The sequence below is a fragment of the Sciurus vulgaris genome, assembly GCF_902686455.1.
Source record: "Sciurus vulgaris genome assembly, chromosome: 1".
In the NCBI taxonomy this organism is placed as follows: Eukaryota; Metazoa; Chordata; class Mammalia; order Rodentia; family Sciuridae; genus Sciurus; species Sciurus vulgaris.
Window position 1 is genome coordinate 74595347 of NC_136461.1, and position 18261 is coordinate 74613607.

Below are 18261 nucleotides of genomic sequence, written 5' to 3' on the forward strand. Positions count from 1 at the left end.
CAAATGAGAATTAGAGTTGAATTAAACATTATGAATAAATCAAAATGGCAGGGAAAATAAACATGTCTGTATAATAACACTGAATGTAAATGGTCTCAACTCTCCAATAAAAAGACATAGCCTGGCAGATTGGATCAAAAAGCAACACCCAACTATATGTTGCTTGCCAGAGATACACCTCACAGGTGAAGAAACCCACAGGCTGAAAGTGAAAGGATGCAAAGTGATGCTTCATGCACATTAAACCTGAAAGCAAGCAGAGATAGCTACTCTCTTTTTTGACAAAGCAGACTTCAAACCAGAATTAATCAGAAGGGACAAAGAAGATCATTACATCCTGGTAAAGGGAATAATTCAGCAAGATAATATAGCAAAAATAATATGTCCCAAATGTCAACATACCAAATTTCATAAAACAAACACTTCTTGACATAAAGCCTCAGTTAAATCCCAGTGCAGTAATTTTGAGTGATTTCAGCACATCTCTCTCACTGATAAATAGGTTTATCCAGATATAAAATCAGCAAAGACACCTTAGACCTAAAATTACTGTAGATCAAATGAACCTAATGGACATCTACAGAAGCATCAATAACAGCTAAATACATTTTCTTCTTAGATGTTCATGGAACCCTCTTCGAAATACATCATATTTTGGACTACAAAGCAAGTCTCAGCAAATAGAAAAATTTCAGTATAATTTTTTGCATCTTATTACATCATAATGAAATTAGAAACCAATAGCAAGTAAGACAACAAAAACTATATGAACACATGAAAACTGAATGACATACTTTTGAATGATGAACAGATCATAGAAGAATTCAGGGGAGAAATTTAAGAATTCTTAGAATCTAAGAATGGATAACCACAATCTCTGGGGCAATATAAAGGAAGATCTAGGGAAAGTTTATAGCTACAAGTGCCAACATTGTAAAATCAAGAAGATCCCAAAAAAACAACCTAATGATGCATCTTAAGATCCTAGAAAAATAAGAACAAATCAATTCCAGAACCAGTAGGAGGAAGGAAATAATTAAAATCAGAGCCAGAATTAATGAAATATGCAGAATAATTTTTAAAACGAAGGACTAATGTAGCAAAGAGTTGGTTCTTTGAAAATGCAAAGAAGATTGAGTAAACCCTTAGCCAAACCAAAAGCAAGAGAAGGCCCAAATTAATAAAATTAGAGATGAAGAAGGAAGTATCTCCATAAACATCACTAAAATTCAAAAAATCATTTTTAAAACTTTTATTTTAATAAGTTGGGAAATGTAGAAGAAATTAACAAATTTCTAGAGATATATATGTTACTAAAATTGAACCAAGAGGATATATGCATGCAATGAGATTGAAGAAGTAATAAAGACTTAACAAAGAAAAGCCTAGAACCAGATGGATTCTCAGCTGAATTATAGAAGAACTTTAAAGAACTGATGTCAGTGCTTTTCAGATTATTCCATGAAATAGAAAGACAGGAGAAATTCCAAATTCATTCTATGAAACCAATATCACCCTGATTCCTAAACCAGATAAAGACATGTCAAGGGAAACTGCAGACAAATATCTTTGTTGAATATAGATACAGAAATCCTTAATAAAATATTAGCATACTATATTCAACAACATTAACAAAATTTTACATGACGATCAAGTTGATTTCATTTTAGGGATGTAAGGATGGTTCAGCATGCACCAATCAATATATAAAATTGGCTACATAAGTAGAATAAAAGACAAAATATGATCATCTCAATTGATGCAGAAATAGCCTTCAACAAAAGTTAGCATCCATTAATGTTAAAAACACTGAAGAAACTAGGGATAGAAGGATCTTCAACATCATAAGGGCTATGTATGACAAACCCAAAGACAACATCATACTGATTGGGGAAAAACTGAAAACATATCCTCAAAGGTTAGGAACGAGACAATGATGCCTACTCTTACCACTCCTATTCAATATAGTACTTGAAATTTTAGCCAGAACAATGAGGTAAGAGAAGGAAATAAAAGGGATACAAATAAGAAGAAGTCAAAGTATCACTGTAGGTAATATGATCCTGCTCTTAGAAGATCCAAAATGCTCTACCTGAATACTTCTAGAGCTGAAAAAGAAAGGCAGCAAAGTAGCAGAATACAAAATCAACATATGAAACTCAGTAGCTTTCCTATACACCAGTAATGAATCTACTGAAAAAGAAAGCAGGAAAGAAGTTTCCATTCACAATAGCCTCAAAAACAAGCCCTAGGAATAAATAAATCTAATTAAAGAGGTGAAGGACCTCTGCAATGAAAATCAGAGTACTGAAAAAAAAAAAAATAGAAAACACTAGAATATGGAAAGACCACCTATGTCCATGGATAGGCAGAATTCATATTGTTAAAATGATCATAGTACCAAAAGCAATCAGTGCAGTCACCTCAAAATACAAATGACATTCTTCACAGAAGTAGGGGGGAAAAAAAGTCCTCAAATTCATCTAGAAGAATAAAAGACCTAGAATAGCCAAAGCAATCCTAAGCATAAGAGCAATGCTAGAGACAATACCAAATTCACATTGTACTACAAAGCTCTAGTAACAAAAACTGCATGGTACTGGCTTAAAGACAGACACGTAGATCAATGATATAGAGGTCACTGAGACAAACCACAAACACAGATGATTCTTGACCAATGGTGCTGGGAAAAATATGTCTCTAAAAGAGTGAAACCAGATCCCTGTCTCTCACCCTGTACAAAAGTCAGCTTGGAATTAGATCAAACTGCAATTGCTAGAAGACACCATAGGATCAACAATCCAAGATATAAGTGCAGGCAATGACTTCCTCAGTAGGATTCCTAAAGCTTAGGAAATAGTACCAAGAATTAATAAATGGGACAACACCAAATTAGAAAGCTTCTGCATAGCAACAGAGTGTGAACAGAGATCCTACAGAAAGAAGAAAATCTTTGCCAGCTACTCTTCCAACAGAGTATTAATATTCCAAAAATACAAAGAACTCAAAAATATTTACCACCAAAACAAAAAGAAAACAGCCAGTCAGTAAATGGGCAAGTAAAATAAATAGATTTTTCACAAAAGAAGAAATACAGATGGCCAACAAATAAATGAAAAAATGTTCAACATATTTAGCAATCATGCAAATGCAAATCAAAACTATACTGAGTGTCATATTCCTTTAGCATGGCAGTCATTAAGAATTCAAATAATAGTAAATACTCCAAGGATGTATGGAAAAAGGAACACTTAAGACAGTTGGTGGGATTGTAAATATAACCAAAATGAGAACTGATATGGAGGTTCATTTAAAAATTAAAAATGGAACCATCCTATGACCTAGCAATTCCATTCATCCTTATTTATGGAAAAGAAAATAAAAGCACACTGTAGCAATACGTGTGCACCTGTGTAGCACAATTCACAATAGCCAAGTTAAGGTACCAACCTAGGTATCTGTCAGTAGATGAATGGATAAGAAAAATGTGATGTATACACAATGGAGTTTCATTCAACCATAAAGAAGAATGAAATTCTGTCATTTGCAGGAAAATGGATGGAAATGTAGAGCATCATATGAAGTAAAATAAACCAGACTCAAAAAATCAAGGCTCAGATATTTTCTCTCATATGTGGAAGGTAGAGAGGAAAATGTAAAGATAGTAATCTCATGAAAACAGAAGGGAGACTAGTAGGGAATGAGGATTAGGATGAGGAGAAGAGAGAGTACTAGGCAATGAAAGTGACCAAATTATGAGCACGTATGAATATGTCACAGTGAATTCCACTGTTAACATATAAATATAATTCAATAATTTTTTAAAAAATCATCAACTGTTTTATATAGGATGATTCCCACAGCAATAACCTACAAGTTTTAATAATAATACTTATATCTCTTGTTGACTCTCTGGAAACCACAAAAGGAAGCACTTACCAATGTTTAAGTTCTATCCCTCCACCTTACATTTATAAAGATATTTTGTCTGTCCCCCATAGTGATAGAATTCAAGGGAAAAAATTTTTCCCTGCTACAGTTACCATCAAATTAATCCCTATCAGGGGATTAATGTGATGATTAGGTTAAAACTTTTATAAGATAATCATTTAAATTTTTTTTATTCTTTTTAGATATATATGACAATAGAGTATATTATGGCATTTGCCAGTAAATGTATGGAACTAGATACTATCATGCTAAGTGAAATCCCAAAACACCAAAGGCAGAAAGTTCTCTCTGATATGTGGATGCTCAGACATAATAATGGAGGGGAAGGGAAGAATAGAAGTTCACTGGATTACACAAAGGGTAATGAAGGGAAGGCCGGGGAATGGGAATAGGAAAGATAATAGAATGAATTGGACGTAACTTTCCTATGTTTGTATATGAAAACATGACCAGTGAAACTCCATTATCATGTATAACCACAAGAATGGGATCCTAATTAGAGTACGTTATACTCCATGTAGGTATAATATGTCAGAATTCAAAGAACTTGATTTAGAAAAACAACTCTTAAAATCATGTATACAATCAGACATCCAATTAAATAGCCTCAGAACAGTTTTCTTGTACTGCAGCTTTGTTGCTTCCTAGTTGGCATTGCACATACGTTTTACCAGGAAGAAATTTGCACTTCAGAGCAGCATTTGGAGATGCACACAGTTCAAGATTTATCCCTAGAAAATGCAAAGGATCCACTTTATTTCTAATATTTCATGGCACCAGCCTTTAGAGCTGGCTTATCTAATACATACTCGCAGAGATGTCCTGACAAGTCAAGTCAATGTCCCAAGGCACCTTCAACCATAAACATTTCTTGGATAAGCACTGCTGGTTTTCTCTTTAATTTCTCTTTGCCTTTAATCTTTATTTGTGAGTAACCTTTTATTTTCTGTACTTCCAATACCTTTAGAGAGGTTACTAACAGGCCTCAGAGTCATAAAAGCCATTTTCATTTTAGGGATAGTTAGTTGGTCTCTAAGAGGAAGCCATAAAATGCATAAGGCAACCTTTCTAGAGCCATTTATAGTTTCTCATTATTATCTTTAAAGGACCCATGACCCAAAAAATTATAAGCCTCTATTGTATATTTTTGCTCTGGTCTGTTATATGTATATGGTTTAATCTCCAGTAACCACTTTAGCTTTTTTATCTACTGGAATCTTAATATTGTTATTTTCAGTTTCTGTATTTTTTTCCAACAAAGATATTAAAAATACACAAATTTTTCTTAATGTTCTTTGTTTTTTATTATTTACCTATCACTATTTTTGTTTTTGTTTACTTGGCAATGGATATGTTTCAGTATTTGAAGACAAAGCAATTTATTGCTCTTTTCCTTTGCTGTCTTTTTTATTCCTTTAATCCTAAAACATAGACTCACAATACAGAAATATTACACATTTTCAGTTCTCTGTAGTCTGATGTATACATTTTGTGAACAAAATGCTATACAGAATTTAGGGTTTTCTTTTTGTTTTTGTTTTTGTTTTGTTTTTTCTTTCTGGTACTGGGGATTGAACTCACTGCCACTTGACCATTGAGTCACATCCCCAGCCCAGTTTTTTGTATTTTATTTAAAGACAGTGTCTCACTGAGTTGCTTAGTACCTTGCTTTTACTGAGGCCGGTTTTGAACTTGTGATCCTCCTGCCTCAGCTTCCTGAGCTGCTGGGATTACAGACTTGCACCACCATGCCTGGCTAGTTTGGTGTTTTTAATGCAATATTTTATACTTAACTAGGCCATAGGTTTATATACTAGAGAAGGCTCTTAAGGCCCTGCTAATGCAGAAAAGGTAAATATTGCTGTTAGTAATGACCTTTTAAAAGACTTGATTTTGTTGATTATGCCACATAGAAAGATTGCTAGACTTGGAAAGATTGCTAACTTAGGGAGACCCTGTCTTCAAATAAAAGACAAGGGCCAGGGATATAGCTCAGTGGTAGAAGGTCCCTGGGTTCAATCCCCCATACTGCAGAAAGTTTTGCAATGGTGGTATTTCTAATCTGGTTACCTTAAGTCGTATTAGCATTTATAATCACTGCTCTGATAAATTTTGATAAACCCCGGAGTGTAACTAGATCCTAAGTAATAAATTTCAAAATCTTTACTTACATTATAAGTGATTTCTAAGTGTTTTTCACTGGGAATCTGTTTTTGTGTGTTTGAAAATTCATTCAGACTATAGTACTGTTAGAATGTAAAGTAACTTTTGAACTACCCTGAAATACTCTCTAAGCTATGCTATTTTAATGTTAATAATGGTTTATTATTCTCTTCTTGATATGCATATGTATTAACCTTACAAAGTAATTCTGAAGAATAGGTCCTCTTAACATCCATTTAACTGCTCTTACCCTGTTTTTTAATAGGAAAATTATGTTCTAGGCTAAAGCACTTTTAGACTCAACTGGATTGATTCTCCTAAAAACCCAAGCAGTTTACCCATATTTTCCATATACCTTGGTCCTCTACTTGTATTTTTCTTGTGTTTATTTACATTTTTGTCTTTCTTTATTATGGTCTAGAGTTCACTGTTCATAACTTCCTTATTGTATCATTAAAAACTTAGTTTATATTTCTTTTTTTTAGAAAGAGCTATTGCAAGACATGAAGTTCGAGAAATTGAGCAACGACATACAATGGATGGACCTCGACAAGATGCATCTCTAGATGAGGAAGAGGACATGGTGATAATTTATAACAGAGTTCCCAAAACAGCAAGTACCTCATTTACCAATATCGCCTATGACCTGTGTGCAAAGAATAAATACCATGTTCTTCACATCAATACTACCAAAAATAACCCAGTGATGTCATTGCAAGATCAGGTAATTAACACTTAAGCATTATACTAGTGTTTTCTGGTACATCCACAAATTTGTATTTCAAGAAGATAAAGTATTTTAAAGAGCTGTGTGTACTAATTTCAATGAATTGTAAGCCTTTTATCAACTTCTCTATACTTTTACATTCTTCATAGTGTTTGGCACACTTCCTTGCCTATAGTACGTAGTAATATATTTGTGATATAGATGAATTAATGAATAATTTGAATTTTTGAAGAAAATATTGATAATCTTCAGTATAACATCATTTTAAAAATATGAAATATTTTTGGCAAGATACCCTGCAATAAAAATTATTGTATTGTTTCAACTTATTGAGAAATATTTGTTGAGTACTTATACTTGATTTTATGATTAGCCTCCCGAATTTCATCTTATCTTTAATAATTTATATAAATATTAATTATAAACTCCTGGAGGATGGGGATTGTGGCTTATATCTTTAACATAATTTTACCTTTAAATTCTCAATAAATTTTAGATAAACACATGGATAAATAATGTTGTGAAATGAGCTAGGTGCACTGGTATACTCCTATAATACCAGAAACGGGAGACTGAGATGGGAGGAATGCAAATTAAAGACAAGCCTCAGCAATTTAGCAAGATCCTGTATCGAAGTGAAAAGGGAGATACTAGGGCTGTAGCTTGGTGGCACTTGCCTAGCACATGTGAGACACTGGGCTCCATTCTTAGCACTGCATAAAAAAATAAATAAAGGTAATCTGTCTGTCTATAACTAAAAATTTTCTTTTAATTAACAAATAATTAAAAGGGATAGGGATTTAGCTCAGTGGTAAAGACCCTGCACTCCATCCTCAGTACAAAAATAAATAAAGGAAAAAATTTTATGAAATATTTTAAGCAAAATAGAGGAAGTTATGATATCATGTTTACTTATCTCTTTAGCAACGATAGCACACAATTCCTCACACCTGGAGCTTTGACTATAATTATAAATAATGTTCTCTATATAAATATTGAAGAGGATGGGAGTTTGGTCCATAAGGAGAAAAGAAAAGAAAATTTGAGAATACGGTTTAGGATCAACTGCCATATTGGAGTGACCTTATTAGACTATTAACAAGGTATTTGTTATAATCCTATTATAGTTAAATATTTATCTGAAAGCAACCTAAGTTGTTTGTTTTGCAGCACCAGGAATTGAGCCCAGGGGCACTCTGCCACTGAACTACATCCCCAGCCCTTTTTATTTTTTGTTTTGTTTTAATCTCTCTGAGCTGCTCAGGCCCTCCTTCAACTTACTATCCTATTGCCTCAGCTTCCTAAGTCACTGGAATTGCAGGCACGCACCACTGTACCCAACTGAACTTATTTTATTGTTACAGAATTGACTGTTTTCCCGCTATTAAGCGTAATTATAATCTTTATACTGAAATCAGAGAATGACATTGATGTGTGAAGTTAAGGTTGGCCTTCCTGCTAGAGAGTTATTTGTAAAGGCTTATAGTATAGGGAATATCATCTGTCCATATCATTCTTGGCTCTCTGCAGGATCTTTGATTCCTCTTTTTTATGGAACCAAAAATATACACCTGTCAGCCAAACCAAATAATCCTTCTGAGAAGAAACAAGATTTTTTTTTTTTTTAGCTAAGTGGGTCATAAAAACTGTTCATTATATAATAATGTATATCTCAAGGGCAATGATTCTAAATATTCAGTTTTTATACAGCATGTAGTAGGTTTTAAATCTGTTTACTGCTTCTTAGAATACACCTTGATTTAAAAGGAACATGTCTTAATACATAATAATTTGATTTCCTTAGTAATAAATACATCCCCTCAGCCCCACCTTTTTTTTTTTTGGTAGTACTAACACTGAGCTACATCCCCAGTTCTTTTTATTTTTTATTTTGAGACAGGTTCTTACTAAGTTGCTGACACTGACCTCAAACTTTAGATTGTCCTACCTTGGCATCCTAAGTCTCTGGGATTACAGGCATACAGGCATGTACCACCATGCCCAACTCTCAGTAAAATTTTTTAGAAAAGTAATGATAACTTGTTTGTTTGGTTGTTAGTTATTTCATGTCCTATAGGTACAAGATATCTGGCAATGACATGAACCATTTTTTTTCATTAAATAGAAGTCTGGAGAAGCTTATCGTATATGACATTTATGACCTGATGTAGTAGTACATTCTCCCAGCTGCATTTTTTTAAAAATACTTTTTTAGTTGTCAATGGACCTTTATTTTATTTATTTATATGCAGTGCTGAGAATCGAACCCAGTGCCTCCCACATGCTAAGCAAGCACTCTACCACTGAGCCACAACCCTAGCCCTCCTAGTTGCATTTGGATGAGATAAAACTTCTGTTTTTCTTTCAGTAGCTTGTTAGATTTATATAGGGGAAAAGAAGAAGCATTAATGGTATCTTAAGCAATTGAATTACATGATGAATGACACTTAAAACATGTTTTGTAGGGGAGAGTAGAAATATAGTCTTAATCATTAGCTGACTTCTAAATGTCAGCTGGTAGTTCAAAGGATGGTCTTGATTAGAATGACTTGTGACAAATATTTTCTAAAATACAAAATCTACTTGTCTTTTGTTCTGTATAGCAGCAGTTTTTCAAAACAAGTCATATTTACTGCTTCCCTTTCCTTCATATAACACATTAGATAGCATTTTTATTTCAGTTTCAATCTAACCTTCATCTGAATGTGAACCTTTAAAATTATACTATGCTCCTTGAAAGTATTTTTTAAAATATTTTCTAAACCATATTTTATATACTATACTTTATTTTACGACCATATTTTTGTTGTGCTTGTATACTATTCTCAGCAGCTTATATAAGAATTAAATTATTTATTTCCTCCTCTTCTCTGAGAAATATTATCTGATGCAAGTGAGACTTAAAAGAGAAAGTTTTATTTTTAATTAAATCTGCTATTGTGCAAAGCTCCTTTCAAAGACCAAATTTACTCCTAAAAATACTTGGGGATTTAATAGTTGACTATACCCTGTTCAGATCCTCACATGTCAATCTTAGAAGTACATTCTGCTCAGTATTTGCTTCAGCCCCAACTCTTTCCTAGACATATTTTGTACATGCTCTACTAGACACTGCAAAATTGTTTACCCATGCTTGATTTTTTCTTTGAAAAATCTTAGAAGCAAAGCCCAAATATTTTCAGTGTATATAGCAATACATATTCTGCTATCCTTGAAAATAGTTGTCATATTTGCTGTCAAGTTTTTCATTTATTTATTCAGTATGTAATATAGAGAGAGATTGTACTACATTCTTTGGGGAAATACCAAAGAAAGAAAATGCAAGTGCACATCATTCAAGGAGCTTATTTATAATTTACTTTAAAATTTACTGTGTCCATATTACCTGTAATATCAGTGACTTGGGAGTCAAGGCCAGCGTTAGCAATTTAGTGAGGCCCTAAGCAACTTAGTGAGACCTTGTCTCAAAATAAAAAATAAAAAGGGCAGGAGATGTAGCTCAGTGGTAAATTGCCCCTGGGTTCAATCTGTGGTTTAAAAAAATAAATAAGTAAGGAATAAAAACATTAAGTGCTGAAGGGGATGTGGAGAAAAAGTAACACTTTTACACTGTTGGTAAGATTGTAGATTAGTGTAACTACTGTGGAAATCAGTATGGAGGTTTCTCAAAAAGACGAGGAATGGAACCACCACATATATGACCCAGCTATACCACTCCTTGCTATTTATTCTAAAGACTTAAAATCACCATACTGTAATGATATGTGCATACCTGTGTGTACAGCAGCACAATTCACAATAGCCAAACTATGGAACAAGAATAGGTGTCCATCACTGGGTAAATGGGTAAAGACAATGTAGATACACACAACAGAGTTTTATTCCACCATAAAGAAGAATAAAATTATGTCATTTGCAGGAAAATGGATGGAACTTGAGAACATGTTAAGCTAAAGAAGACAAACTCAGAAAGTCAAGGGTCTGTTTTCTTTCATCTGAAAGCTAGAGAGGATAAAGGAAAAGAAAGTAGGGGGCAAGAATCTCATGAAAACTTAAGGGCAATCAGTGAAGACCAGGAAAGGGTCCTAGGGAGGGAAAATGGGAGGAATAAAGAAACACTGGGGAAGGATTATTTGCCAAATTATATTGTTATTTTATGTGCATGTAAAACTATGTAATTACAAATCCCACAATTATGTACAACTAGGACTAGGAGTTAGCTCAGTTGGTAGAGCACTTGCCTCGCAAGTACTAGGCCCTGGGTTTAGTCCACAGCCCGAAAAAAAAATTATGTACAACTATAATGTAATAGTATAAAAAAGAAGAAAATGATAATGTCCTTGTTCATAAATAATACATGCTGAGGCTAAGAGTGAAGTATTACTGTCTTCTGTTTTTGAAGGAGGAAAAAAAGTAGCAAAATGTCAATAAGTAATGTATCTAGGTAAAGAGTATATGGATATTGACCACACAATTCTTTCTACTTTTCTGTAGTTTAGAAATTTTTTAAATAAAAAGTTGATTTTCAAAAAAGGAAAAGTTAAAATGAGATTAAAAGATAAACATTTGAGAATATAAGGCATAATATAGAGAATATAAGGCATAATATAGAGAAACTCTATCAGAGTTTGCATGCGTGTGTGTGTGTGTGTGTGTGTGTGTGTGTGTGTGTGTGTGTGTATCCATCCATCCATCCACATGTATCCATCCACTCACCCAGCCCCACCCCCAGTACTGGTGATTTAACCTCAGGGTATTCTACCACTGAGTGATAGCCCCCAACCATTTTTATTTTTTATTTTGAGGCAGAGTCTCACTAAGTTGTTCAGGTTGGCCTCAGGCTTGAAATCCTCCTGCCTCAGCCTCCCACATTGTTGGGATTTCAGATGTGCATCACCATGCCAGGCTGAGAGTTACATTTTTGAGTTGGGCTTTACTCATTTAACAGAAATTGAGAGACAAGTCATCAATCAGCTTTCTAGTTGAAAGTTCAGTTTGCTCTGTTATTATGAAAATATCTTTTACATAGAAAGCATCTTATTTTTAAAGTAGATACGCTAAATAGGTTTGATTGGTAGCATCTTTTATGATTTTTCTTAAATCTGTTCTCTCATTTATTTAGGCCATATTTAGCTCCTTTCTGTTAAAACATTGGAAATATCTAGGATTTGCACTTCCTATGGAACAATACAGTAACATACACATACACACACATTCCTTTAATTCAATCCAGTCATTTGAGTTAGAGTCCACAGTTTGCTATGAGTTGCAGATCCTTTTCGGAGCAAAACCTATAAAATGTATGCTAATCACTGGCTAAAATGCAATTTTTGGTTCGGAAGGACAGGATGGAGCCTAATATTCTGAAATTCTAAAATGCTTCTACTTGATTCCCAAAATTGATGGTGCTGGTCATTAAACAACAATTTAAGTAGCAACGATCTAGAACACAGTTTTCAGTGGAACTGTGAAGAGATGCATATTATAATTTTCCCAAAAAACTTTACTTGCCTTTAAATTCATACACCTCCTTCTCTACAAAAACCAAATTTCTTACCTAGGCCCGGAGGCCCTATTAAATCTGGCCTTTGTCCATTGCTCCAACCTGTTATCTACTAACCACATTAGCCTCTTGGTTCATTGACCTTTCCCACTTTCAAGTCCTCTGCACTTAGAATTTTCTTTTAGATTATACTTTTCCTGACTTCTTAGTTGCCTTTATGTTATCCATTTAAGGTTTCAAACAAATTAAATGCCATTCTCCTAGAAAAACTTCACCTGGCCATCCTATATATTAAATTTGTCTTCTAAGTTACTGAGTACCTTGTCACTCACCCTTTCCTAGTAGCAAGTCAGCATATAAAATTATCTTATGTTTTGGTTTGTTTGCTGTCTGCTTTTTCTCTGTTATAAGCTCTTTAAGGGCAGGAACTTTGTCTTCTTCAGCACTCTGTCCCTTGTACTTAGAATAGTACCCCAGTCATAGTCGATACTCCATAAATGTTTTCGCATTATGAATGATTCTGAATAAGCCAACTTAGATTCTGATAGTAGTTTTTTACTAAACATGACATCATGATGGTATTTACTGGGAGAGTTGAACCACTGTAATTGACAGAGGTGTGTGATTTGGAAACCTCCACCTCCTCCATGGGGTGTGGGGGAGTTGAGCAACACAGCTCTGAACTTGGACAATAATCTATTATGGTGCAACTTTTCTTGTATTTTTATCCACCCACCACTCAATTTTCCCTTTAGTGTAGAAAACTTCTGGCTTTGTTTCAAAAAAGTACCCACAGCTATGCAAGAAATGTTTAAGTAAGTGCCTCAGTAGGATTTGGGGATATAATAATTACTCAAATTAGTAGTAGTATTCATTCAGTAGGTGGTAATTGCAAAGTTGGAATTTGGCCCAAGTGTTCAGGATGACATTCCTGCTCTTTTATATAGTAAAAACAGGTTCTTTTGTGATCACAGATAATCATAATGTTGAGGTTAACTTATTAAGAATGTATTTCTAGCTGGGATTGTAGCTCAGTGGTAGAGCGCTTTTCTAGCATGTGTGAGGCACTGAGTTCAATCCTTCGTTCCACATAAATATAAATAAATAAAGGTATTGTGTCCATCTACAACTAAAAAATTTTTTTTAAAAAGAATGTACGTCTAGATACTGTTGTTAGTGTTATAGTATTTTCTTGTAGTATTGTTTCAGATCTTAGCAAGCAAATAAATTATACCACCACTACCTACATTGCTTGTGTTTTCCCTAAAGGTATCTTTTGATTACTTGCTAGCCTGACTTTGCTGGAATTATAAAATCTGACAAAAATCAGAGTTTAGCATCTGCTCCAGGCTAGCCATAAAACCTTTTTTTTTTTTTTTAATGTACTTTGTCTACTACCTCTGAAAACCTCTAATTGGTAGATTATTTCAATCAAACTGAGAATTCTTTCTGAATAAAGTAACTCTGGTGACTTTATTTCTTGTCCCCATATCAAAGGGTTTCATTGTTTCAATCCCCCAAACTTCACTTGATACTATTATTTTTTGTTCTACGTTACCATTTTGCCTGCCACTTCATTAGTACCAAATTCAGCAAGAATCCATAAAATAAACTGAAGTGTGCTCACCTAATCTTCTGTTGCCTCCTCTTACCCCTCTGCATTCCACAGGCTTGTGGTCTTAGCAGAATGCCCCAGTTGTAGAGGAACACCAGAAGAACACAAACTGAAAGACAAACAAGCGGTGCAAGGGACGTGACGTGGCAGAAGATGGAGGAGGAACTGGGACTGAAATGAGGAAAGGGAGAAATGTAGGTGCAAGAGTAAAGACAGGGAAAATTTTAGAGAACTGTATTAAACATGGCTAATAGAAGTAACTAAATTAACACTTTAAAAAGAGAAGGGGCTGGGGAGATAGCTTAGTTGGTAGAGTACTTGCCACGCAAGCACAAGGCCCTGGGTTCAATCCCCAGCACCATAAAAATAAATAAATAAATAAAAAATTAAAAAGTGAATAAAAAAACTAAAAAGAGAACTTTTTAAACACTTTTTTTGGATTAGAACAATCTAAGGTATATAGTTATTGGGCTTCAGTATCCCTTTTATCTTTTTAAATTCTGATTCTGTAAACGAGTTTGAGATTGGTTATTACACTGGACAATTCATGCCCTTTTCTGTTCTCTGCTTTCAGTAAATTCTTCCCTGACTCTCAACTGGAAGCACAGACCTCTTTCACAGACCTTTTTCTGACTTTGTTAACATTTGAACTATGTTTCTTAGAGTATTTGGTTCCAGTATGCTTTAGGCATCACTGGAGGAGTGGGAATTTAGGAAGATGAGACCAGTCACACAGGATTCACTCTGCTTCTGTCCTCCCCTTTCTGTTTTATTTATCGTGGTGGTTTATAAGATTATCAAAAACATCTGATGAATTTTAGTATATTTTTATTGAAACAGTATAATAAGGGTAACCTTATTCAGATGCTTCTGTAGGCCTCAGGCCTTCTTTGCAAGCACAATAAAAACATGCCTCCTATGGTATTGGCACCAAAATAGACAGGTAGACCAGCAGTACAGAATGGAGGACACAGAGACAAACCCACATAAATAAAGTTATCTCATACTAGACAAAGGTGCCAAAAGCATACAATGGGGAAAAGATAGCTTCTTCAACAAATGGTGCTGAAAAAACTGGAAATCCATATGCAGTAACTAAACCCCTATCTCTCATCCTGCTCGAAACTCAACTCAAAATAGATCAAGGACCTAGGAATTAAACCAGATACCCTGCACCTAATAGGGTACAAAAAGTAGGTCCAAATCTTCATCATGTTGGCTTAGACAGACTTCCTTAACATGATTCCCAGAGCATAAGAAATAAAAGCAGGAATCAATAATTGGAATAGATTCAAACTAAAAGTTCAACATCTCTAGTAATAAGAGAAATGCAAATCAAAACTACCCTAAAATTTCATCTTACCCCAATTGGAATGTCTGTTATCAAAGAATACGAGCAACACTAGGTGCTGGCGAGGATGTGAGGAAAAAGGTACACTTGCACATCGTTGGTGGGGTTGCAAATTGGTACAACCATTCTGGAAAGCAGTATGGAGATTCCTTAGAAAACTTGGAATGGAACCACCATTTGACCCAGCTATCCCATTCCTTGGCCTGTACCCAAAGGACTTAAAATCAGCATACTACAGTGACACAGCCACATCAATGTTCATAGCTGCTCAATTCACAATAGCTAGATTGTGAAAACAACCTAACTGCCCTTCAGTAGATGAATGGATAAAGAAACTGTGGTATATATACACAGTGGAATATTATGCAGCTGTAAAGAAGAATAAAATTTTGGCATTTACAGGTAAACGGATGGAGTTGGAGAATATCATACTAAGTGAAATAAGCCAATCCCAAAAAACCAAAGGCTGAATGATTTCTCTGATAAGCAAATAATGATACATAACGGTCAGTGGGGAGGGGAGGTAAGGGAAGAATGGAGTAAGGATGGGTTGTGTAGAGGGAAATGAGGGGTGGGGAGGGGCCGGGGGGAAGGAAATAGAATGAGACAAACATCATTACCCTATGTACATGTATGATTACACAAGTGGTATGACTCTACTTTGTATACAATCAGAGAAATGATAGTTGTACCCCATTTGTGTACAGTGAATCAAAATTTTTAAAAAAAGGAAAAAAGAAACATGTCTCATATGAATAAAATCAAGAGTTAGCTCTCACACATGCTGAAGCCTTGCTACTCAATGTGGCCAATGGACTAGCTGCAAAGCCATCCCCTGAGGACTTGTTAGAAGTACAGAATATTCTACATTAAACCTTCAGCATCAGAATCTGTATTTTAACAAGAGTCCCAAGTGATTTTACATTCAAACTGAGATGCCTGAATATAGTCCAGGTATTCCACAGCTTTCTGGGCTCTTTACCTCAAATTGAAGGACACACATTGGATGAAGTGTCATTCATCCTGAGAAGTTAAATTTAATGTTAAGAAGTTTGGAGGAAAAAAATACTTGAAATTTATATCCATCTTATTTCTGCCAGAATCTTTCATCACAGTATACTCCAAGTTTGTACTATGGTCTTCTCTAACATTTGGCTTATATAATGACATTTTCTCAGATTTCAGTCTCACTTCTCCTTTCATTTCCTTCCCACACCACCATGTCCATATTAAATCTCAGCTTCCAGAAAACAGAGCTGAGTTGCTAAATATGTCTTAAACTTTCTTTAACCACCACTTCCAATTTCTTATTTTTTTTTGCCTTCTCTATTTTTTTCATTTTTGTCTGAAATACTGAAACTCATTTTCATAGAACCAGAAGTTTATATGAAGTAACTGACCATTAAGTGGTGGGACTTTTCATGTTCAACGTGTAATTGTTTTGAAGGATGCAGGTTTTAGATTAATTAATTTAATATTTTTTTTCATTTGCCATTTGCTATTTTCATTCTACTTGGTTTCTTATTTGAAGAATGAATAGGAAAGAACATGACTACCTCAAATCACATTTATGTGGCTCTTTGTTTCAGTGCATAAAAAGTTAAAAATATATGCCAAAATGAAATGTGTATTTTCTAATGGAACCTAAATTTATATACATTTGATTTTCATATTTTATTTCAAGAGTATGTATGTATATGGAGAAGATATTAAGTAAGGCTTACTTCATTTCCATCCTAAAAGCCTCATTATTTCTTTTAGTATAGGGGTTATTAATACTTCGTGTAAAAAATAAATTCTTGCAGAACCCTCTGTTTTCCCCAGTTCACATTCTCTGACATATGATTACATCTGCATTTTCCCCTCCTTATCCTACCAATAGTCCTTATCTAAAAGCAGCCATTTTCATTCATTGTTATTAACTTGATGACACTAATCCAGTATAAAGTGCTCCAGAATCTTTTCATGTGACTAACACTATACTAAAATATAAATGAAGGATTGCTAAATCATCATAAGTATGTGATTGACAGACCTATTCTTTTGAGGCTGATGTCATAGCTTTTGCAGATGCCTTTCGTGTAGTATGGAAAGGTGGGCCTCACCACCCCAGTTCTCTGTACTGTATCTAGTCTTAAAATATCTCAACTATTTGGTGTTCATCATACAGATATTTGCTTATAAAAATCTGCCATTTTTCTTTGAGAAATTATATATCATTGCTTGGTGACTGGTGATACTTAGGTTTATCAAATTCTATATTCTTTAAAAATATTAATGTATTTACACTTATCCAATTTTTCATATTAACCATTGCATACTTTCAATTCTAGTAAAGTAGGAAATATTTAGATGTTTTAAATTTTTTTATTTGACCTATGTTATATCTTTAATTTTATTAATCTTTTTTATCGAAAAGCTTGTGATACCTGCTCTTAACTCTTAAAACCTCAATTATATTTTCTTTAATGGTTGGCTTAAGAATTACTTCATACTTGATGAATTGTAAATAAAAATTATTTTTTAATAACAAACTATTTGATAGAATGTTTCTGTGTTGCTAGTGTTGCTTGCTTCCATATGTGTTTAAGAATTGAATATACTTCTTTCATCCCATGTGAATGTACACCCTAGTCAGTGTTGTATATTGTTGCATTGTACAGTTTTGTTTCCAGAATCATCACTTTTTTCTGAGTGTGGTGAAAGTAACCCCATGATGAATTAATCCTTACAGATTACCATTTAGGTCAAACCTATGTTTCTAGCTCTGTAATTGTCAGTGTGACTGGTTTTAAATTTACTTTCATCAAATTTCATTTTCCTTAAATTTTACTTCAGTAATGAGTATGTTTTCCCTTTTTAGGTGCGCTTTGTGAAGAATATAACTTCCTGGAAAGAGATGAAACCAGGTTTTTATCATGGACACATTTCTTATTTGGATTTTGCCAAGT

At 34.1% G+C, this 18261-nt stretch overlaps 1 protein-coding gene across 3 annotated transcripts in view; it reads left to right on the top strand.

The window, feature by feature from the left end:
- Positions 1 to 18261, top strand: part of HS2ST1 (heparan sulfate 2-O-sulfotransferase 1) — a 215381-nt gene that overhangs the window by 166216 nt on the left and 30904 nt on the right. For all 3 annotated transcript variants that reach the window (XM_079139900.1, XM_079139898.1, XM_079139899.1), the window contains 2 exons: positions 6600 to 6838; positions 18174 to 18259. In XM_079139900.1, the coding sequence (XP_078996026.1) occupies positions 6600 to 6838; positions 18174 to 18259 (325 nt within the window). The remainder of the gene's footprint in view (positions 1 to 6599; positions 6839 to 18173; positions 18260 to 18261) is intronic.